This window comes from Lepisosteus oculatus, chromosome 8 (assembly GCF_040954835.1).
Source record: "Lepisosteus oculatus isolate fLepOcu1 chromosome 8, fLepOcu1.hap2, whole genome shotgun sequence".
Taxonomy (NCBI): domain Eukaryota; kingdom Metazoa; phylum Chordata; class Actinopteri; order Semionotiformes; family Lepisosteidae; genus Lepisosteus; species Lepisosteus oculatus.
Window position 1 is genome coordinate 36,070,277 of NC_090703.1, and position 25,174 is coordinate 36,095,450.

Sequence of the window (25,174 nt, forward strand, 5' to 3'; positions counted from 1 at the left end):
ATCAAGGTCTCTAGCATGACCAGCAGGAATATTTTGCCACTGTACTTATTATTTTACTAATATGGAGGACAGAACAAGAAGGAGTGAAAGAATTTTTGTTGACAGTGCACTATTGCAGTTCATCGTGCTGTTCATGATGTTATACGTGTAATGCAATAATCAGCTGTTAAACAGTGATGAACCATTTTGGCACTGTGACACAGAAATACTTAATATCAGAATTCTGGATTATATCATGCTTTTGAAATGTTTATTATGCAACCGCATTTTCTTCTCAGACTTCTTAGGTTCCTGAGATTATTTTTCTATTATAGAGACAATATTGTCCTTTTGTTGTGCTAGTAAGTAGATCAGCTTATATATTTCAAAGGACTATTCCTTGGTATATAATGGGCATCAGTTGAAATTAAGCAATACATGTTTTTTCAAATGTTCCAGTGTCTTTGCATTAAATATCATAATTTCGATTCTGCCACTAAGTTGATTCCAGTTGATTTATGAACCGATCCAAAAGTATTTAACAATAGTGTTTAACGATCCAAAGTATTTCAATCCTGTTGCACATATTCTCAAATACCTACCATATGGACTAACAAAGGGTAAAAAGTTAAAAAATAAAATGATAGTTTACATTAATCAATTATTAAAATTCCCCAAGTTAATTCTCCTTTTGTGAAACACATAGCTTCATACTGTGCGTTTATAAGTTATAGAAAAAATCAAAGCTTTCAATGCAGGTCTGCCTGTATTTTTCTGGTTTTTAACATTCTACTTTTTACTTTTCTGTCAAGAAGAATAAACACTAGGTCAAACTCAGGTTATGGAGGGGTTATAATGACCTGCAATTGAGTCCATGTTTCATCCATAATGCATCTCTTGCAACTAAAAGAACCTGCTTCACCAGTAAATTAGAAATCTGTATTTAAAAATACAAAGCCACCCTGCTCCAGGTTCCCTGAAAAGGCCAATTTTGTGATGCATTCAGAAGCTACAGCAGCTCTATAAATAAAATGAAGTCTGCATAGTGTATTTGTCTTGTTCAGCTTATTCATATGCAGTTGGTCACTGTAGTATGTCTGTTAAACAAGAGGGATGAGGTGCATGGTGTGGAAACTGAACACTATGAAAATGTTTTCAGCATGTATATTACATCACTACAGAAGATACCCAAAAGAAATGCAGATAAAATTCAACAGGAAACAAACAAAAACATAAATGTTGTGAAAGTGATTAAGTTAATTTTGTGGTTAAGCTGAAATGGAAATACCGTAGATTCCAAGCTTGTGTAAATATAATATTGTCTTTGGTCACAATGATGAAAATGCATGCCCTTGATGAATGTCATCTTAATCTGGTAATTAAGGGGGTAATTCTGTCCATTGTTCATTTAATTTGGATTTCTTTGCCTAGTGATATAGAAAGAGGAGTTCCCACTAATGGCTTTATGAGACAGCATTATCAAAGTGTGCTCAAAGGTCACCTTATAATGTGATTTTTATTAAATGAACAGCAATGTAATAAATTCTTGGAATGTTAACGCCCTGGATTTACGATTCAGAATAACTGTTGTTCCAAAAGAGATTAATGATATGACAAATAAATAATAAAAGCAGATCTTTTACTTGGCTTAGGGAATCCATTTGATTTGTAATTTATTAAACTCACCCACCGTCTCTGGAGGAATCTTAAATTAAATATACTATAAGTAGTATTCAATATCACAATTGATGAGGATTTATACTGTAGTTTTCCCTGTTGATGAAATAACAATTCAAGGCACCTACAGTAGCATGTGTCTGTAAAGAAAGCCACATACCGAGGGTCTTCTTCTTTCCTTCTGCTTTCATTCCTCATATGTACAGTATGTGTATGTGACATGCTTACTTGAAAATTAGATAATCCTGAAAGCAATGCAAAGTTGCCTTTTCAGGAGAAATTCCTTGCAGTGCCAGTGTAACGTTTTGCTCTGATGCAATTCTGCAGTAAACCTTTTTTAAATCTCATTTAAAAAAGCTTTCATTTCTCTTCCTTTGTTGAGCAATATGGTCCTTTGATTTATTCATTATCAAGTTATTGCAAAAACATCCTTTGTGCTCTGCTGTTTTTGAAGACACAGCATGTTCTTTTGGATTTTATTTTTTTGATTGCAACCTAAGATGTCCGAAGAACCCTTTTAAAAACAATGCTGAATCAGACAAATGTTGTAACTGGTTTCCAAGACTATGAAGTTTACCTATTACAATGCTCATGGACTAATTCAGATTTTATTTTTTTTAGAATTGCTGTAAGAATTGTGGGAATAAAACTGTTTATGTCTATGCAAGAACCACCTCATCACTTCTTTAATTGATAATTAGCAAGATCCATATAGCAATTAATGAGGTCGTTGCACTTAAGCAGATTGGAAGGGAATCTGACTATGCTTGCAAAATCTAGCAGACTTTAGAAGTGAATAAGGTGATAATTTGCAATGTTTTAGGATGCTATATTTAGGAAACTCTATATTTCAAATACTGATCTGACATTGGTCCAGTTTACATCACGTTTACACTAAAGCAATTAGTTTTGTTTTAATGTTTTATTTTTGGAGTATTTCTGTTTACAAAAACAGGCTGGAAATGTAGGTCATCTTATATCCAGCTGAATGACTGTCATACTCATGCAATATCCAACTGAAGGCCATATACTGTACAGAGCCTTGCAAAAGAATTCAGACCCTTGCAATTTTTGCATTTTGTTGTATTAAAGTGTGCACTCATGACACACTTAATAAGTAGTATTTTTTATATATGCAACATACTTCACACATCTGTGGCAATAATAATAAAGAAGTAAATATTGAATATGAAATAACAGTGGAAAAGTTATGACTGAATATACAGTATATTCAAACCTTTTGCTTGGGCAAACCACATTTAGGTATATACAATTACATTAATTAGTCATACAATTAACCAAACTCCCTGTCTGTGTGTAATAATCTTATTATTAGTGTTGGTATTAGTATTAGTATTAGTATTAATATTAGTATTATCTGGGATTTCCAGCTAAACTCAAGCTGAAACTGGGGAAGGTTAGGAGATGCACCACAGGGATGCAGTATTTGTATGTAGACAAACTGAAAGATTCCAAAGAAAACCAATTTCAGTATTCCACAGGAAGAGGTACAGAAGTTCAGCAAGGCCATGGAAGAAGCATAGAAGGAAGTGCTGGGCTTCAGATGGAACAAGAAGGAAATATGAACCAGCAATGAACCTTGGAAGAAGATTGATGAAAAAAAGGAGATAAAGAAGAGATTAATGGCTACTAAATCACCCCTGCAGAAGGAGAAAGTCGTACAGGAAAATGTAGCCAAAGACATGGAGATCAAGACAAACAAATGTACGGTAACTTCGCTTTAGATCTGCAGACCCGGATATAGACCTTGATCCTATTACAGAGGAAGAACTTAGAAATGCCATCAAGTCGCCAGTATGAAGAAAGCACAAAGAGATGGTGCAGAAATGATCAAGGCTGGTGTTCTATTAACCCAAAAACCTCTCCAGCAAATACTAGAAAATCTGGGGCACTTAAAGAGTACCTGAAGAGTGGAAAGTTGTCAAGTTGACAAAGAAAGAGGACATAGGAAAGTGTGATAACTGGATGGGCATCATGCAGCTCTCACTCAGAAGTCTTCAGTCGTATTCTGCTACAGAGCACTTTTGGTCTAAAAACAAAGTTTTAGATCTAATTCAATCACAACATAGTGTATGACTCAGACAAAAATGTTCCTACTGTCAAGCGTGGTGGTGCCAGCACTATATTGTTCTGCTTCTCATCATCAGGGACTCTAAAGGTTTTTAATATTGATGGCAACATACAAGAGATGGAGGAAAGTACTGGCAAATCTTAAACAGGAAAACCTGCTTCAGACCTAAAACTGGGACAAAACTTCACATTTCAGCAAGACAATGACCCAAAGCACATAGCCAAAGCTGCATCTAAGTGATTTCTGAATAAGAAAGTAAAAGTCCTTGAGTGGTCAAGTGCATGGAAAGACATGAAAACTGCTGTTTATAAATGATCACCCAAGTAAATTGAGATAACTGGAGTAAATCTGCATAGATACACAGCTGTGCAAGATTTTTGGATACATTACATTAACATCCATTAACACTTAACATTTCCCTTTAAATACTGGAAAAACATGAAAGAATAGGCAAACGATGCACCAAACTGGTGTGTAAAGTTGGAAGAGATGTATCCCTAAAGGTGCTTCCACAAAATATTATGATCAAGAGTCTGAATACTTATGCAGTCAACATGTTTCATTTTTTCTCTTTAGGTTTTGCTGACATTTACTGTGCCATATCTTGCTCTTAGTATTCTTTAGCATGAGTGTTCAGGATTTGACCACAATATTAAGTAAAGGATGCGTACACATTATTTTGTACTTTCACAAAATGGGACACCATAGGAAAGGTGTCCTTTAATTTAGCATATCTATCCTCATGCCCGTTATAAATTTAGATTTAAAATATGATTGACTCATTCTTTATCACTGATTTCCCAAGATTTTTGTAATTTGCCCCCATGAGATTAGGTATATTTCATCACATTGATCAGTAGGATTTTGTGCAGACATCTGTTACAAGGCATTCTGGTCAGGTTTTATGTCATCCAGATTGGAAATGTGACAGAAATATTTAGTGACAAATTGGCAAAATAAAAAATGTCATTGCAGCAGCAATGACTTTAGATGACATATGAGGATTCATGCATTATTTGGCAAACCATACATAAATACACTGTTGTGCAAAAGTGGTACAAAAATATTTTGTATTTTTTCATCCTTTAATACTTATATTTTCACTGATTTATACTGAAACACAATTCTATAGAAGTATACTAAAATGTTAGCCTTGTTGAAGCTAATAGTCAACCTGGAAAGATGTATGTATTTTGTACGATGAAAAGTAATCGGTTCAGTTTATAGAGTAGATATGTTAAAAAGCACAATTACTGTGTGTTAATGACATGGAAAAGCTGACAACAACTCAACAATATCTGCTTAGTAAATATGAAGGATTTTTTTTTAGTTTATATTAGTTTATAATATAGTTTATTTTGGCTTTCTGTGCATTGTTGTCCTTGAGTTGAGGTGTGATCACATTTTGGTTGGATCTGATCCCAGTTAAAAACTCCTAAATGTTAAGCTTGATTTCTCCCCACCCAGATTCACCTATTTGGAATGAAGTAATTAATGGAATAGCACAGAGGTCTGTACTAGCATCACTGCATCAGTGATCAGGAAATTGTATTAATTACTTCAGTTTACAAGCAGTAACAACAGTGGATACAGTGGATAAATGCAGAGCATACAGTATTAGGTCATACTCATATTTTCAAAAGTATTTTGATTAATTTCTGATAAAACATTCATTTTCAAAATACAAACAGTAGGTATTTGGGAACATGACTTCATGTTCATAGATAAAAAATAAAGAGCACAAAAAGTGTTGAACGCTCTGATTGGGGGTGTGCCACAGGAATCTGTATTAGGACCACTGCTGTTCTTTGGCAACAAATTCAATAAATAAAGTGTAAAAATGTAAACTGCAATTACAAAATGGGAAATGCTAAGCTAGAAGAGGCTTTGATTTGAATGTTTATGTTGACACAATATCTTGGTGTAGTTCCACCTTTTAGAAAACGTGGGCAAGTAGTTAAAAAGGAAAACAAAATGCTAAATGTACAGTCCACTGTAAAGCATAGTATTGGGACAATGTAAATTGTTTTTTGTTTTTCTGGCTACCAATGACATTTGTATTTCAGATAACTGGATCAATATGAGGAAAACGTATAACATTTCAGCTGTTTTTTCTTGGTATTATTTTGCATATAGGTTTAGTCGTCTTTTGTTGTGTTCAGTCTGAACATTTCAGGTGAATATAAGTATTAGAAATATAGACAGGATTGTTCAAGACATAAAAGAGCTGTCAATGTACTGCCTTGGTTCCAGCCTTTGGAGTTTCTTATTTAGTTCTGCCTCTTGAGATAGAAGGCATAAACCAAGATGAAAACAGGAGAGTTGTCTATAATGGAAAAGCAAGGAATTGTGAAGATGGGAGCAAAGAGAATTCCAATTAGAACAATTATGAATAGAATGGGCAAAACAACAACGAAAACAGACAAAAAGAAAGAAATTACTGGATGAGAAAGCAATCGGCAAAGAACAGGATTTCCAAGGAAGATACTGTAACAACAGTTTTGATGACAGAAAAATCATTAGAGCCCTGCAGAACCATCCTAAAAATAACAGCAAAAGAGATTGTAGATAGTCACACAGTGCAGAGTTGAAAGTATCTCGATTTACTGTGCGCAGAAGAGTATAGACTGGAGAAGTACAAGAGCTACATTGCAACATGAAAACCTCTTATCACTGCTAAAAACAAAAAGACCAGATTATAATTTCCAAGGAAGTAGAAAGATGAGCCACATCAATTCTGAGACGAAGATAAACCTTTACTGAAGTGATAGAAATGCAAAAGTGTGGAGAAAGTGGTACACTGCAAATTATCCTAAGCACAGCACGTCATCTGTGAAACATGGTGAAGGTAGTGTCATGACATGGCTGCCTCTGGAACTTTCTCACTGGTCTTTATTGATGATGTAACTGATGAGCAGCAGCAGAATGAATTATGAACAGTACAAAATCAACTTGTCTGCCCAAACTCATTGGGTGGAAATTCACGCTGCAGGAAAACAATAACCCAAAACATACAGAGCAATTAACTAAGGAGTTCATCAGGAAGAAGTTGAAATATTTGGCCAAGTCAGTCTCCTTATCTGAATCCTATGTAGCGTGCATTTACTTGTTGAAGAGGAAACTGAAGTCAGAAAAAAACTGGCAAAGCATCTCAAAGGAGCATATCAAGAGTATGATGATTTTGATGGGTCGCAGACTTGATGCAGTTATTGTATGCATGCATAAAGAGTATGTTCGTTTCGTTAAATTTTCTTTAAGTTAATTTGCCCCAATTAATTTGCTCCAATGCTAACCTGAAATGTGTGTGTGTGTGTGGGGGGGGGGGGGTGGTAAATACAAAAACAATTTTGTTCTAATGTGGTTTATCATTTATGCACAGAAATATCTAGACATAATAGCTAACATTCTGTATGTCTGCCTCATATTTAGAACTGTACAGGTTTGAACAGTACACTTGAAAATGACTCATAATGTCTCAATACTTTTCACTGTATAGTTAAGAGCATAGAATTTAAATAGAGATGTTATGTTTAAATTGTGCATTGCATCATTTAATGCCTCATTAAGAAGACTCTGTATATTCGTGGTCATTATGCTACTATATGCAAAAATATTGCTGGTCTGGAATCAGTCCAAGGGCTTAAGAAAACATCTGAAAGAAGTGAGCCTTTTTGACTTATTCATGTATGTTATACAACGCTCAGAAGATTTAACAAAGTCCACCCAGTGGATTTCTTCAGAATGAACATTAAAACACGAACAAGAGGGCACAAGTGGATACTACATGAAACACATTTAAAACTGAGAACAAAAGCTTACCCAAAGGTTTATAGGACTATGGAACAAGCTACCTGACCATGCTGTTGACATCAATACCCCAGCTTGTGCCACAAAAATGGCTAAACTTTGGATTAATTGACTACTACAAATGGGCTAAATGAGTCAAACGGCCTCCTCTTGTCCTTCGCCTTTTGTATGTTCCTACAGTATATTCTTAATTATACTGTTTGTATAGCAAACATAATTTCTGCCATTCTGGTTGTGTTAGAAGTGCGTGGTCTGTCAGCAGAGAAATGCTTATTATTGTATGTATTAGCTGTCTTTGTAGTGTCCAGTAAAATGTTTAATACATTTGACAAGTGTAGAGTGCCAGATTAAATTATTTTTAATATTCCACTATGACCCCTGGAGTAGTGAATGATAAGCCACAAATCTATAGGTTTTTCAGTTGGAATATTTTGGGATACAGGACTAGCATTGCATTAGTGTAGGTTCTGCTCAGGAAAATTGGCTCTGTTTTACTATTTCCCCTCCAGTAGAGTGCCCCTGTTAATCAGGAAAAGATCAACCATATTTTCTATTTTTGTGGACTCAACAGCACTTTATCATTTCTTTGATTTGCTGAGGCATTACAGAATAGACCTTGAGAAAGGACTATCCCCTATACTTACCTATTCCTGTTCATACTGTATGTACAGAGAAGTGGTGTTTTAAAATGGGCATAAAAAATCCTAAAACATAAAAAAAAACAAAGTGTGACATACTGGGGCAATTAAAACAACAATAGTTTTGTGCAACCAGCAAAGAGCACGGTATTTGAACTTAGTCTTATAAAACAAACTTTGCACCGGAGGGTTATAACACACAAACCATTGTGAAAGAAGAAAAAAGATCAAATGTATTTAAAATGTATTCAAAATATGGGAAAATAAATAAAAATACCACATTGATACAGCACGTAAACTATAGTCTATGCAGAGTCTAATGGTTGTGGTGTAGGTCATTGAATCACCTGTAGAACAATCCAGTACACACAGCAGGGATATATAACACTGCCTGTGTATACAGCTGCCCCTCTGACAGATTCATTGATATGCACAATCTCAGACAGATTGTCGGCAAATTACAGACATACGGTTACAGGCCTGCTTTGCGCCTGCACCGAATGCTAAGTGAGTTATTCTATACTAAGTAGCCCCAATCTTGGCATTGGACTATAATGAAATTCCTTCTAAAAAATAGGTTTGCTCTCCCATGTTCATGTTTCAAGAGACAGGATATCATACTCTTATACTCTAATATGTTTAATCACAAGGCACAAGGTTGTGGTTATATCATTTAACAAAATGCAATATTTTGATGTGCCACAGCTACATATCACTATAATATGTAAAAAAGATTAACCCTACTTAATGATTCCTAAGTTGCCTCTCACATATATTTTATGTAATACAAGCGTTTACATAAGGTGCCATGAATCACATTTTAAACTTGTCCACTGTCTGGGCATTTCTGTCAACAGCAGCAATATTTTTTTTGGCAAACAAAGTTCCATAAAGCCATTCTAATATCTCTTCCAATCAATATATAGTTATTGTCTTTTGCAAATTCCATTAGCTTTCATGTCATTTGCATAGGTAAAAACAAATCAGCTAAGATTTCCATGTGTCACTGGCCTCCATATTTAAAATTATCTGTTTGTGAAATATAAATGGAACTTTACTAATTGGCTGAATAATAATAATAATAATAATAATAATAATAATAATAATAATAATAATAATTGCTTATACTTATGTAGCGCTTTTTCTGGACACTCCACACAAAGCTCTTTACAGGTAATGGGAACTCCCCTCCACCACCACCAATGTGTAGCATCCACCTGGATGATGTGACGGCAGCCATAGTGTGCCAGAACGCTCACCACACATCAGCTATCAGTGGGGAGGAGGGCAGAGTAATGAAGCCAATTCATAGATGGGAATTATTAGGAGGCCATGATTTCTAAGGGCCAATGAGAAATTTGGCCAGGACACTGGGGTTACACTCCTACACTTATCGAAAAACGCCCTGGGATTTTTTAATGCCCACAGAGAGTCAGGACCTCGGTTTTACATCTCATCTGAAGGATGGTGCCTGTTTACAGTATAGTGTTCCCGTCACTATACTGGGGCATTAGGACCCACATGGACCACAGGGTGAGCACCCCCTGCTGGCCCCACTAACACCTCTTCCAGCAGCAACCTTAGTTTTTCCCAGGAGGTCTCCCATCCAGGTACTGACCAGGCTATGCTTTTTTTAAAAAAAGGAAAGCTGTTGACATCTTAAAGATTTGGAAATGAAGAAGCTTCTTCATGAAATTTATAGGAATTTTGTTCCACACTAAAAAAAAGATAAAAATGTAATTACACTTAATTTTTGAAGTTTTGAAGTGCAGGATTGATCAAATGAGACACCTCCCCCTCCCTCTGACTACTGAATTAGTAAAAGACATTGATAGCATTTATGTACACTGTGAAGGTACATAAAGATATGAATTATTGAAGATATTGGATAAGCCTTGACCAAAAAGATTAGAAAAAATGTTAAAGAAAGCAGACAGGACAAAATGGGTATCATCAAACAAAGAAAAAAGTTCAATAATGTATAATTATTGTGAAATCCATCCATCCATTTTCTAACGACTTTATCCAATACAGGGAGCCAGAGCCTATCTCGGCAAGCAACAGGCACTAGGCAGGATACAACCTGGATGAGATGCCAGTATATCGCAGGGTGCACACAGACACAAACATGCATACTACTAATACTAATGTCTACTGAAGCATGCTTTATTGCTTATACAAATATTAAACAAAAAAAAGAAAAGCATGAGAAACAATTAACATTAACTGCATGCTCAGATTAATTGTTTGTGTGATTAACAGCCATGGTCAAATTTTAAATAAGTATTATTAAATTATTTTAAAAGGTAAAAGGTGAAATGAATGAGATACCTTAAAATCCTCAAATGTCCCTGAATTTGGTATGTTGTTATTAATAAAGCTTAAACTAAGTTATATTCTTTTTTTCTTAAGGTCTAAGGTTTGCATTTACAGTATATTCTCCATAACAGTAAAAACAAATACAAAAATGTATGGAAAAAAGATTCAAGAAAAAATCACGAAAATAAAATGCTTATGCAAGTAAACAAAGGAAGTCATTTTATTTCTTCTTCTGTTTTAGCTGGAATCACTTTAAGCCATTATCCAATTTGAAATGATATAACACAATTTGTATTTCAATTTTTAGTTTACTACTAAAATATATAAATAATCCATCTAAAATTAATAATGGGATACTCTCTGGGGAAATTATATATTCTGTTCTTAATTACATTGTTCCAAGTAGTCTTGTTACACTTTACAGTTTAACAGGTGATTATTTTTCCAAATTAATGTGTCCAAGCACTTGTTTTCCCAGTAATGAAGAGATTAATTTTCCATCTGTGTGAAAAAAGTCACAAGACTTTTCTTGCTCACAAAATAAAAAATACTGTTCAGTATTCATTCAAATGAATGAAAGTCTCTTTTTTGAGTACCTGTAAGTAAAAAAGGATTCTTAATCTATTTTACTTTTTCTCAGATCTGTGTTGAAATCCATTTTACATTAGATGTTTTAGCAACTTTGCTGTGAGGATGCTATCCAAAATGTATAGTCCATAACTTGAAAACAAAAGAGGAGAGTCTGTCTTTATCTCATAACTTTTAAAAAAGGCTTGTGTTTGTGAGAATGTCAAGGACACTTGAGCTGCTTGTTGTAGTATTAATTCATAGATTTAAAAGGGTACATTGCAAAGCTTTTTAATAATGCTATTGTAACTGCACTTTGTGATGTCAAATTGAATGTTGCTTTACGTCCAGCAAAGCATACAGTATACTGTATACTCTTGAGCACTGAGACTGAATAGAAAATGTATTGGCCAATAGAGGACCAATTTAATGGTGAACACTTGTGGATACCATTAAACTAATGTGAAGATACTAATTAATAATACCTTTTCAGAAAGGTATTGTTGTCCTTTCAGGGGCTCCAGGATTTTTCTGTAGTTAATCTGGTAAAATATACCATTCTTTGTTTATGTAAAAGTGAATAATTCAACATTCTTGAAGATATTAAAGCATAGTATATTTCAGCCACATCATCACAGATAAAAATAGCCCCATCAGGTATGAAATTCCTGATTTTAAATAAAAGAATAAAGAACTAGTATGCATACTTATTCATCTCACAGGAAATTGCAAAACAAGGCAAGTCTACTGTATACCTTCAAAAATAAAATAACAGGAATAAGAAGTTGTTTTTAGAGTAGTGCTCTACAAGTACTTCCAATACTTGTAGAAAAATCTTGCTGCCACAACAAAGAGTAGACCAAAGGCAGAAGACAAGGAAGTATATATATATAATTCAATAATAATAATAATAATAATAATAATAATAATAATAATAATAATAATAATAATAGGGCCACTGGTTCAATTCTGGATTATATTTACATGGTTATAATTTGTTCTCCAGATGTTTGTGTGGGTTTCCTCCAGGTGCTCTGGTTTATATTGGTCGGTTAATTAGCTCTCTAGGAAGAATCTCCCACATATTGGTAGGTTAATCACTCTGCTGTGAATGTGTCCGTGTTTGTATCTGTGTGTGTTAGGTGATGGACTGGTGTTGTCCCACCCTGGGATCCTAATTTGGAAAAACTGGTTTGAAAATGAATGATTGAATGGAATCATAGTAATGGATAAATATACAGTATCAAGACAAATTGTTGTTTCTTTTCACAGGATTATACAATTACAATGTATTTCCAGCAAAGCTGGAGAGACAAACGTCTAGCCTACACAGAACTTGCTCTCAACCTTACTCTGGACAACCGTGTTGCTGACCAGCTCTGGCTCCCAGACACCTATTTTCTTAATGACAAGAAGTCTTTCCTGCATGGTGTGACGGTGAAGAACCGTATGATCCGTCTGCATCCGGATGGTACAGTGTTGTACGGCCTAAGGTAATTTTTCATTAATTGTCTGTTTTGATGTTTTGATGCTTGATGGTCTTGCTTGTTGAATAGCTTAGGAAAGAATTTAATAATGTACAACAATTTATTCCTATCACACAGAAAAGCCTTAATCGTCAAACACACCACATTACTGTATATGCAGTATGTCTTAGTATACAGTATGTACATACAGTGAAATGTATTAACCACCTGACAATAATGTCACATTCTGATAAATTGCAAGTAATGTATACAATATTCTATTCCAAACTTCAGTATTCAAGTTTAAATTGAAAAAAAAAAGTTAAATTTACTGATTGCATAAGTACTCAGCTCCCTAAGCCAGGACTTGGTATAAGCACCTTAAAAAGCAACTTCTTGTCTTGTGTATGCCTCTATCAGCTTTGCCTTGTGACTGAGGTCATTGTCCAGCTAATATATATATATATCCCAGTTTTAATTTTCTGTGTGTGTCACTTTACATCCCTGCAGTCCATGCTATTCAGACTTATCCCCATAATGTGATACCGCTATCATCATACTTTACTTGACAGCTATACAAATCAGGTTTGTGTAGAGAATAGGGTATTGTCAACAGTACGATAAACATGCATCAAACTTTGAAATACTAAAGGTTCCCAAAAAGAAATGTTAATTTAACAAAATCTATCTCAATTTCTTCTCTGCATTTGCTTACAGTGTACTTAAACAAATCCTTAAAAAAATACATTAATACAATATAAGCAAACAAAAACCTAAAATCCTTGAGTAACATCCTTGGAAAATGAGTGAAATATTGAAAATTTAGGGAAGTGCTGAAACAGGAAGTTTAAATCCTGCAAAGAAAAATCTAAAATATCTTCCAGGTGGTCATGCTTTCTATCATACAAAATGGAACATGGCTCTGGCAGTTATTTTAAAGGCTGGTTTGCACAGACTTCTTTCTCCAATGCAAATGCAATGTTATACAATAGATAAAGGCTTAGCTGTTTGAGCTGTGTTAAAAAAGCAGATTCTAATTTTTAAAAACAATCAAGAAAAACATTTGTCTTCTTGAGATATTAGGCAATTATGCCAGTGAAACGTATGTCAGATACCTTTCACAATCAAATTTTCCAACATTTGTGCAATCTGCACTAAATTACATATTGACCTGTGCAATACATTATCTTGATTTTTCATTTGTATTTTTCTTACGTTGCATTTTCCACAAAGAAATTGATTTAAGGCTACCTCTTAATAAAATATTACATCATATTCTAAAGCAATTGAGTATATATAAACATCATTAACTTGATAACTATGTTCATGCTAAATTGATAACAGAAAACAAATTCCTACCTGGAGGATTCATTAACAACAAAGAATGAAGGATTAATGTATTATTGTTTGCCGAGATTGCCATTGGAGGCACATTGTGGACAATATTACTGCACTATGAGAGACATTTTTCAGGTTAGTTTGATAGCTTTATGCTTTTTAACACACATGGGTGGCGTACAGATACGTAGTTTTTTAAATGCTTCGCTGTACAGAAAAAAATGCTTTGAGGATATAAAGCACCATGCCTCAGAAAAAAAAACACCGTCACCTTTTGTAAGAACCCTTTTGACTTGGGTGGAGGTCACCCTCACAGAATCTCAAATGATTGCAAGGTGAGTCAGTTGTGTAATTTAGCAGGTGCCTAACTGAAACCCCTAGAGATCAACTTTGTCCACTTGGGATAATAATTTAAGCTTCAGATGTAAAGACCACCTTGAATAACCAGGAAAAAGGGTACTCATTTATATTGTCTTACTCACACATATACAGTACAGTAAGAGTGACATGGTTAGTGAAAGGACATAAAGGGCATTCTATATCCAATAGCAAAATTAGGTCTGGCAAGAGCATATTAGTTCTACTGTATACTGTTTATGTGCTCCTGCCAGACTATTTTTGCTGCCATTGTTTTGCTAATATAGTGTACATGTGTATATATGGTCCTGCCATCTTACATTTGTACTGTATGTCAGCATATATTAAATCAGATATCTTGTATGCATACAGTATGATATTTGTAAGTACTATACATACATACACAACAGTATTTTTAGTGTATTTACAGTGCAGCCATTCTAATGACCTGGTTATTTTCTGCCTGTTAAACCTCTTTTTCGCTTGCATACATCCTATTCTATAAATAGCAAAAAAGAAAATAGCATGGAAAAGAAGATGCAATGCACTCGTAGCCTTTATTAAGGGTTATATAAACAATGATGTTCCACAACTGTTATTATTTGTTCCACAGGGCAAAAGCACATACTGTAGTAAAATGTTTCAGAGCTAAAAATAGTCAATTATGTTAATTATCAGAAGCCTCCAGCTATTGTACAGTATCAAACCTTCTATATTTCTCCCCCTTCCTACTTAATAGGGACACCTTCTTCTTAGTCTCATTATGTCCAATATATTTGCTTAGCATCCTTTACAAAATTGATTTCTAATACTATTTGTTTAATGATTATATTTTCAGACTAAGAGAAGAAAAACTTGCAGAGATGTGAAATAATGATAATTAAATACTTCTCTGTTAATTTACAAGCTGTTGCAATTTCATTTGAACTGGAGGGAGGGGTCCTCAGAGACCTAACAGTACAGATTGAAGTAATGCCTGACTCGCATAACAGAAAGGTCGATGGCTTGCACTCTGCTTAGCTGCTTATCTGACTGGAAGCCCACAGGAAACATTGCATTGGCCTCTATTGTGACATGTAGTCCAAAGGGAAGATTATGTGGATTTGATTTCTTATCCTACTAACAAAACCAACCAAGTTGATGCTGTTCAATTTTCTTCTGATGTCTAAAAATGTCTATAAAAATTAGGACGTACAGTAAATCTCACTGTGAGCTTGACACTGGGGAACCTCTACCAAGTGTGACAAGACGCTGGTGAGCTGAGAACCTCTTGCTTTTGTTTCCTTGTTTATTTTCTTAGAAGTGAGAAAAATGAAGATGAGTGCAAAAAGTTTTTAATACATACTCAGAGGGAATTCTCAGAGGGAGCAAGCTCTGTTTCTTATTTTCTTGACAGAGCTGCAAAATCTTACATTTCATTTTTAATTAAAAGGGTGAATAGTTCTGGTTAAGAGAAAGATCAAAAACAGTTTTAGAAAATTGTCTATTCTGACTTTACTTAGGCTCTGAAAAAACATCCAACTGGTCCAAAGAACATTCCTGTTTCGGTGTTTCTGATCATTCCAGCACATACTGTATTGTAACGCTTACGGCCGACAAGCACTGTGTAAGAGCCGGCGTACCAGAGCAGGTGACGTCACCGCCCTTCCCTGTGATAGCAGGACTACAGCTACTGGGCTGTAGAGAGATCTCTCTTTAGCTCACGGGGCTAGGTCGCTGCAGAGAGACGCAGAAGTCCCGGGTTCGAGCCCCGGACGGTGCAGGGGCCGACCAGATGCGGCAAGGGCGCCTGCCTGAGCCCCCGTTGCGTTACATTGGTGTCAGAAGCGGGGTGGGATAGCCCTTCGGCGGGGACGGCGATTTAAGCGGGGGAGAGTCTAACGCTTACGGCCGACAAGCACTGTGTAAGAGCCGGCGTACCAGAGCAGGTGACGTCACCGCCCTTCCCTGTGATAGCAGGACTACAGCTACTGGGCTGTAGAGAGATCTCTCTTTAGCTCACGGGGCTAGGTTGCTGCAGAGAGACGCGGAAGTCCCGGGTTCGAGCCTCCAGTCGGGATGGGGCTGACCAGATGCGGCAAGGGCGCCCGCCTGAGCCCCCGTTGCTTACAGTATGTATCTCTCAAACTTATTGGCACAAACCTGATGGAAGCAAGAAATAAGAGTAAATTGAGATATAAGGGAACTGTAGATACAGACAAATAAGAGAAGGGACATCCAGTAAAGTTTCTGGTGAGCAACCCCAGAGGATAGACACTATTCTAATGCACTGATAGAAGATGAAAGGAAATATGATATATTTGATCACATTCAGTTTTTGTTAAATATTATTTACCAACCTTACACTGATTCTTTGTTCACATTCCATCTAAAACTCAGGCTTTAAACTAACATGATGTTATCATATTAACAGAAAAAACCCTCAAGGAAAAACAATGTTGGAAAATTGCCTCCCAGGCCAATTAGAAACACAAATGTTTGAGACAAGCGCACACTCATTTTAATGAGGGCACAATTGTTTGCCTGAAATAGCAAAGTGAGCCTGTCATTTCATGGCAGATCTAAATTAAGCATCCAGTTGCATTTTTTTCAGTTAATGTTGAATTTCTAATTAGAAATTATTACCTGTTAGAACCTACCTATTAGGCAAATGCTTAGATGGATTCTGCTGAGATATGATTTAAAGACCAAACATGTGAACTAGTGTACTGTGACAAACAGATTTTATAGAATGATGTCTAAGTGAGTACAGTCTAATAGACTTCTGTTTTTTTTTCATTCTAATAAGCTGTAATTAGGAAGACATTTGCAATTGGGTCTGTACAATCTGCTGATTTTTTCACTATGACTGTGAGGATGTGAGTGAATGCAGAAATATACTATAGGTGACAATTTTGAACAAAGTGAGCACTACGATTCTTAATATTAAGTCCTTCACAAGATTTACAGGGCCAAAGAATATCTCATTGTCTGTAACATTAGGAGATTACAGTTACAAGACTCCCCTGATAGGAGCACAAGTCCTTTGCAGGTTAACAAAGTGAATGCTGATACTGTTTTTTTAGAACTTTTGGCTGATAAACATCCCATGTTTTCAATGGATAAGTTTTAGTGATTTGTTACATTTACTATATATAAAATGGTCTTGTAACTGTTCTGTCCTGTGAGTGTCATGCCTCCCCCACAAGGACTACTCTGGTGCAGTAGTGTTGCTGAAATAAAAGATGAAGTTAAATTCATTTTTGCTTCCTTGGATTGCAAACTGTTTCATTCGCAATAAGAGTAAAAGAGCTGACTGCGCTTGTATGATTCAGTATCCCAAATGTAATTATTAAAATGTGCTGCACTAGCAGGCAACCTGTACAGCCACTAGACCCCCACACACCTAATATGTATCAAATTCCCCCTGTTTTGTATCACTGCATTCTTTACCAGAGAAATGATAAAATGACATTCATTCTGTTCCAAACATAGAGAGGAGTATTTCATTTGCAAAAGGAGCTGAGAGCTGACAGAGCTTGTATGATTTAATATCACAAATGTAATTACTAAAATGTGCTGCCCTAGTAAGTAATACGATGCCACACTCCCCCTCACACACACACATGAATACTCAAATATGTAACAACATCAAATGCTGTTTTTGTACTACTGGTTTCCAACTGAAAGAAGTCCAGTTGAAATGACTTACTTTGCAAAATGTGCCTTGTTATTTCACAAAGAACACAAAAGGCTGTTATGTGTAAGGCACACAGATGAAATTGTGCTAAAAAGATACAGTACTAGTACTATTAGACAGAAGGGTTCTTTAGTGTACTATGTGGCCTAAAATAATTAGGCTTGTGTAGGAAGCCCCTGATGGAATGCAGAGAAGTCATCTCCTGTAGCTGGGTGTGGGGTGTGAAAATAAATAGCACACAAGATGCTGTCCTGGAGATGTAATGATTTCTGTTCCATTTCTGTTGTCTCTTTAGTTCCAAGACATCTTTTTAAGCACCAATTTTTGAAAAGATAAAGACATATCAGTTGATTTGACGAATTGGCTCAAGATCAAAAGATATGTAATCTTCCTAGGGATTCTCCATACCAGGGGATCACATTAGAATGGCATTGTGTTATTTTTCTTATGAAAAAGTAGTAGCAAATCTTGTTAGAGGTTAAAGGTTAATGATCATGAGCCCCTATGCATCTAATAATACCACTGGCTTTTACTTTCTTAAGTTATAATCTTTAGAAGTGTTTTGCAGTAATATCAATAGCCATTGGTGAGAGAAATATAAAAGATCTACTGAAAAATTGATTAATCAGAAAAAGCTTTAGATACTGTATATTTAAAAATATATATGACAATTTTTTAAACAACTTGTCAGTGTTATTTTTAACATTTTGAGCACTAAGTCAAAGACAAATGTAGTGTTGATGCTGTATGAGACTTATCAAACAAACTTTAATTATAGCAGGTCATGCTTTTGAGGAGGTAGAGGGATTGGATTTCTGAAGAAACTTAAGTTATTGCAAAAGGGTAACTAATTTCACATTTTAATCTTCATTCCCCCTTAGGAAAAATATTTTTTTTTATGTAAACCCTTTATTCACTATTCCAGAATAAATAAAAAGCTCCATAATATTCCACTCCAAATTAAACTAAAAAAATATTAAGAAACAGATTCTTCACATCAAGAATAGTACAGGAATGATGAATCCAAAATAAAATAATAAAGGTTTTATTCTTGTTTATTTGCTTCTTGTTTACAGTCACAGCAAAATAAGATTTGGTCTTTTTTTATTGATGGATACTGGGGTAGAAAACAAATATGCTGTAAAGACAACAACATTTTCTAAATGCAGAACTGCATTGAGATTTAAAACTAATTTAGACCTTGATATCATACGGAGTGCATATCATGAAAGCATTTTCATAATGGCCATATTACTGTCAAACATACATTGTCCACAATTTCTTAAATGTTTTCATCTAATCAAAACTTCGAGAAAGTCTTGGAGCTTCTCCACCATGGAGTTCCTCACCCCATGGAGACTTCAATTCACTTTTCCTGCAGTGAATCTTAGCCGCAGGCCTCCAATCTGCTCCACTCCTGTGCTCACACAGTACACCTGCTATTACACGGGGGATCCTCAGACTAAACTCCTAGGCTTTTTAAGCCCTTAGCCTAAAACCCTCCCTGTCAATTCCTGTGTTTTTCCACAAAGCTTTCATCTATCCAATTAAGTAATACAGTATATAACACTGATTTAGATACAGGTCAATGCAATGTGTGGACATGGTAACAGTATACAATAACAAGGTGAGGTCATTTCAATGAGCATAAAACTAATAGGGCCTTTGTTCTGTTAAGAATTTGATGTGTTCTGTTAGAGAATGTAACTGTATTACAGGAAAAAGGGAAAAAAACAGATAAATGGCCACAATGAAAGGCAACTCACTGAAGCCATTCTATCCCTTTGGCCATGCTGACCAGTCAAAATTGCAATTGTATAGCTGCTGGGGCTCCCATTCTCTTCTAATGATCTAAATTCCTGCTGATGTAAATATCACTGCACTTTAAATCCAATTCTTTCCTGCTGGTGCTTTCCCAAAAGGAATGCTTTTCTATCCTCTTTGTAAACATCATTGAATGTGATGCAAAAAAGGGCAGAACGAGGTTATACTTTTTGCATGGTGAACACATGGCATGCTCCAAGCAGGCGCTGGACAGCTCATTGAAAGAGCTTCTACGATGTGCTTTCCTGCTTTTTCCATGGGCAGGAATGAAAAACAAAGGCCCTGCATCCAGAAGAACAGCCCAGTTGCAGTGTTTCCCTCTTTTCCTGAAGAAGGACCACAAGCAGGTTGTATTCAACCTTAGCAAGCAAGTGATTAAAATTTCTTTCAGCACAAGACAGCAGCTGCTGAAATTACTCATTTAAAGATTCACGTGGTGCAGTCAAGGCTAAGCTGCAATTTCCAAAGGTTTCCAAGGTAACAGTAATTCTTTCTATTCCTTTATTTTTCAGGATAACCACAACGGCTGCCTGCATGATGGATCTGCGGAGATACCCCCTGGACCAGCAGAACTGTACCCTTGAAATCGAAAGCTGTATGTTTACTCCCAGCCCTGTTTATTTGTATTTATTTTAGCTACATTTAACTTTATTGGTATTAGGGTTATTGCACAGTACAATTCACTGTCTTAATCTTGCATTAAAACCTTTAAAGGCTGGGCATCTTTACACTGTAACACAATTTTTGCTCTATGTGGTAGAGTCATGTGTGAAATATATATTTCCTGTTATCATAAGTGGCCACACTGTAACCATCTGGCTTCATAATCCCCTTTTCATGTGATAAGTCAAATACAGCCAGAGATCATAACGTTGATTTCAAATCAGAACCCAAACAAAATCTGTAGTCATTTCATCTGCCTGATATACTGAAAAAGGGTGAAACTTCTGCTCAAAATCTGTCCTCCTTTTTGTGAGACCTTTTCTCAAAGTGTAGTTCCCCCTTTTTGATTTTTGAATAAATATTCAGAATTCTGAATCCTCAATAGAATTTGATAAACCAATCGGGAATTATATGCAAATTCCTCTTGTGATATACAGCATGTATGCCCAGTTACGTGTTGTGCAACTGCATTATTTTTGTGACGAATCTAAGGACATTCTTCTATGAGATCCTTCAAACAGCCAGTTGGCTTTAGAAAAAAATATTTGGAATTCTATGACACTCACTAGACTAGTCACACAACAATAAAACCCTGGAGGATGACAAGAAGAAATATTAGCTAAAAGGAATAAACAAAAAGGTGAACAGGGAACATCCAAAAATAATAATAATAAAGCTACATCTAGAAAGCCAAATGATGGATTTGTTCAGTGCACCACAGACAGCATGTCCCAAAGGCAGAGTATGCTTACTGTAAAACTGCTTCCCTGTCATTTTGTGTGGGCTTCCTTAGTATCTTTGTGCATTGGGCAAAATCTGTACCACTAGCTCAATGTCAAGTGTATAGTACACTTACTGTATGCTGTAAAATTACAATGAGCATCTATTGCACCAGTGTTCCTCAATAGTGTAGTATGTACCTCCTTCTTAAGGTCCTTTTCAACTTAATGCTGTGATTATATCTATTTATTTTGTGTTAAAAATGATGTGAGTAGTTGTACATCATACAAAAAGGAACATATACGAGCACAAAATACATACTGTTAAAAGTAACTTTTAAAGTGTCTCCTTCTCTGCCTAGAGAAGAAAGCTCATCACATGTGTTGCATTCACTATTCTAGGTAGTGTAGAACAAAGTAGAACAAGCACTGAAAAAGACCGTGGTGTTGCCCTCACAAGTAAAGATAAGTTACAAGCTGAAACGTCTTTAAATTAAAAACTAAATTTAAATACAGAAAAATTGTGCTTTCAATCCTGCATACTGCTTCTGTATCTGTATGATGTGATTTTTGAGTGAGTAGTGCAGTGACTGATTTGAAGAGAAATGTTAATGATATACAGTATTCATGATAAGTACTGAAACTCTTCCTAAACCACACCTGGTCCAGATAAATTAAGATGAGACAAAGCTACAGATGGTTTACATATACTACTAATAATAATAATGATAAAAATAATAATTACATTGCTTACATTTTTATAGCACATTATATTTTTAATTTTTGCTCTTCAAAGGATACCAAGTTCTGCACCTATCATGGTAAAACACAACATTCCTTATGCTCTAGCACCCCCACAACACAGCAGATCACTACTTCAGACCAGACTGCTTTACCAAACGAATTAAGGAGAAAATTATAGGACACCGAATGCAGAATTTATCCAAGACACCAGGATTAACATTCCTACTCTGAACAAGTAGGCAGGATCTTGGTTCAGTGTCTCTGCTGAAGGATGGGACCTCCTATAGCACAGTGTTCTCTTCACTGTACTAGTAAAATCCAGTCTACATTGGGATGGGTCATTCAATCAGCACTAAACCTCCTACACATGACTGCACAGACACTGCCATGTTAAAAAACTAGGCATGTTTGAGTCTGCACACACTTCTTCATTTTCCCCTGTGGGTGAGAGAATGAGAGAAGATTTGAAAAATATACCTTTTTAATACACTGCCAAAATATACTATTCCAATCGGTTGTGTTTATAACAGAAAAGGGGTTGTTTATAAATCTAGATTCAACAAATGGGATACAATTCCCAGCAACTTGTTATTCATCCATATTGATGCTCAACCTGTACTTATATAACCATATGTCACTTAGTCATTTAATCAAGAAATAGGTCTTTTGAAATAATTGTGTCAGCAACTATAAACTAAACTTGCTGTGGAGATGTTTTCCCACATTTCCTTCCTGGGTGTGTTATAAAGTTCAGAGAGTGTCAAGTGCTCATAAGTACTTCATGTCGGTTGGTAGCACAGTTGTAAGTCCAGTGAGGATGCATAAATGGGACCAAGTGTATTCACGTGGGAATGTTCTTGCCAGCAAAAATTCACACAGTATTTTACTTCTTTCATTGAACTTTGCTTAGTGCCTAAAATAAGCAACACTGTGTTTTAGAACATCGAAGTGAAAACACACTTATTTATTAGCACAAGCACAGTAACACCCTCTGTCATTTTGTGGTCTGGTGTTAGTAAATTAAAAAAAAGTCTGTGAGCTCTTACATTTTGTGTAGAGTTATCACAGTCTCTAAATCCCATAAAATAAGATTCTAAAAAGGTAACTGATGTTGCATAATTATTAGTTACAGGTGAAAATATATTTTGAATATATTTTTAGTCTTCCAACATACTGTACCTACAGACCAAAAAAAAACACAGAAAACTATAAAACAACAGCTTACACTAATACACTGCATAGGTCTCCATTCCAATTTCTGTATTTATTTCTAGATTACAAATAATTATAAAGAAGAGCTTAAATTTATCACTTTTTTGGTTCTGAGAACTTAAATTTTGTCCTACGGTATTGGCCAAAACCTGCTGTGATCAGTAAAAAAAGCAATGGTGTTTCAAGGAGAGGTTCACCTTCACTCTACGTGCTGAAAATTTGAGGTATAAAATGTATTTTTCCCTTTATGTAATCACCAGTTTAGAATTGCTAGCTACATCCCAACTCAAAAGTCACAGGTCAAAGAATCAGCAGGACAAACACAAAGGTGTCCTCCAAATATAGCTGTGTCGCACATTCTCCTCATTTAGCACATGCAGTCCAGAAAGCAGACAAACTATTTAATCAGACAAAGGACCCACATAGCTTAAACTGGATGCCACACAAACATGCAGCCACAGGCAAGGCAAGAGAGCAGTAAGTCAGGGGATTCCCTGCTATTTTAAACCCAATCAGTTATTGAGGTGCCCACCCAGTTGTGCACCACTCTTTGGGAGCTACCATGAATAATCACTAGAATACACATCATGGATTCAAACCTGCAATTTCCAGTCTTTGCCAGGTACATGCTGGAAGCTGAGTGGCCAAGTGACTTGGGGGCTATGATTGATGTTAGCTTATTCCTCACTTAAGAGCATGTTAAAGGCAAGAGGACCAGGTCACCAACCTTACCCTTAACCTAGGCATAAATAAACCATTACTAATAGATGGGGGTAACTTTTGAGAGACTAGAAAAAATGTTTTTGAAGTTATGAATCGGAAGCACAGAATATCAAAACAAGAAGTAAATTAAAAGAGAAAAATTAGGATATTGTATCAAGTGCTCACCTAAATAAAACAACCATGTAAACTCCAACTATGAACTTACTGTACTAACTTAAAATTAATTGGGAAAATGATTTACTTACTGTGACTGGGGGCCAACAACTCACTCACTGATGAGAAATATTGCATTGGAAAGATACAGTCAAATAGATTCCCGTTTGAATAGAATTGTGATCATTTTAATATTTCACTATATAATCATTGATTTGTAGCTGTGCATAAATCTTAGAATGCAGGTTTTGCAGCCAATTAAAACATGCTGGTTATGTGTGCATTCTTTACAAAAGACCTTTCACAGAACATCTGATGAAAGATGATTCTCAACTTCATTAGAAGATGGAATTTTTCCAAGTTTAGTCGTTGATACCATCATTTGTTTTGACAGTTTCTCCACAACATGACTTCCGAAGACCCCCTTGTACAGAGGGATGAGCAGTTATGAGCAGTTAACTGTTTGCTCTCTCACAAACATGGCTGTCTTTTCTTTAAGCTTTGTTTGCAATTTTTTTGATTGAAGGTAATTAAATGCTAGCACCTGTAAACTCAAAAAGAAAATGATACCTTAACAAGCATTTAAAATGAAAGGAGAAATCTTATCATAACAAGGTTCACTTCTGTTGATGAGTAAGCCCTTCTCTTCAGGTGTGAAGGGGCTGTTATAGAAACATCAGTCGGTTCCCTGCAAGGGGAGTGCAGATGCTGTAAAGTAAATAGATTTCTGATAATGATGTCTTGCAAGCGACAAATGAACAGTGAATCTGCTGTTGATTCACCGTGATGCTAGTTTATTAAAGACCTTGTGTTTCACTGATAGCTTAATGAGCCTTGAGTGTGCAGACGAAACAGGCAGTCCTCTTGTTCTGCAAATCTAGGTGTTGTCTGCATAGATAAAGTACATTGGACAGTACAAATGATTGTATTTCTAATAGTAAAGAAAATACCTAGGCCCTCCTGAAATGGTTGTCTGTGTTTGAATGTCTGTAGAAACTGAGACATGCAGTTTGAATGTATACTACCCTGTATTGTACATTTGTTCTTTCTTGCACCAGGCTACAGTATATTGCTTGCGTTTTGCTTTTAATCTGTTCCCTTCTCATTTGGTTTTATTATTGTTGCCATATGCAGCATCAAAAATTGCTGTATTGCAAACTATTATTGATTACACAGCATTCTCTGTTCTAGTAGGAATGGCAGTTTTACAAAGCAGG

General features: G+C 35.7%; 1 protein-coding gene across 2 annotated transcripts in view; it reads left to right on the forward strand.

Annotated features, from left to right (window-relative positions):
• The window catches only part of gabrb4 (gamma-aminobutyric acid type A receptor subunit beta4), a 109,608-nt gene that overhangs the window by 67,072 nt on the left and 17,362 nt on the right, over positions 1 to 25,174 (forward strand). For both annotated transcript variants that reach the window (XM_015351096.2, XM_006632615.3), the window contains exons 4-5: positions 12,352 to 12,572; positions 20,256 to 20,338. In XM_015351096.2, the coding sequence (XP_015206582.2) occupies positions 12,352 to 12,572; positions 20,256 to 20,338 (304 nt within the window). The remainder of the gene's footprint in view (positions 1 to 12,351; positions 12,573 to 20,255; positions 20,339 to 25,174) is intronic.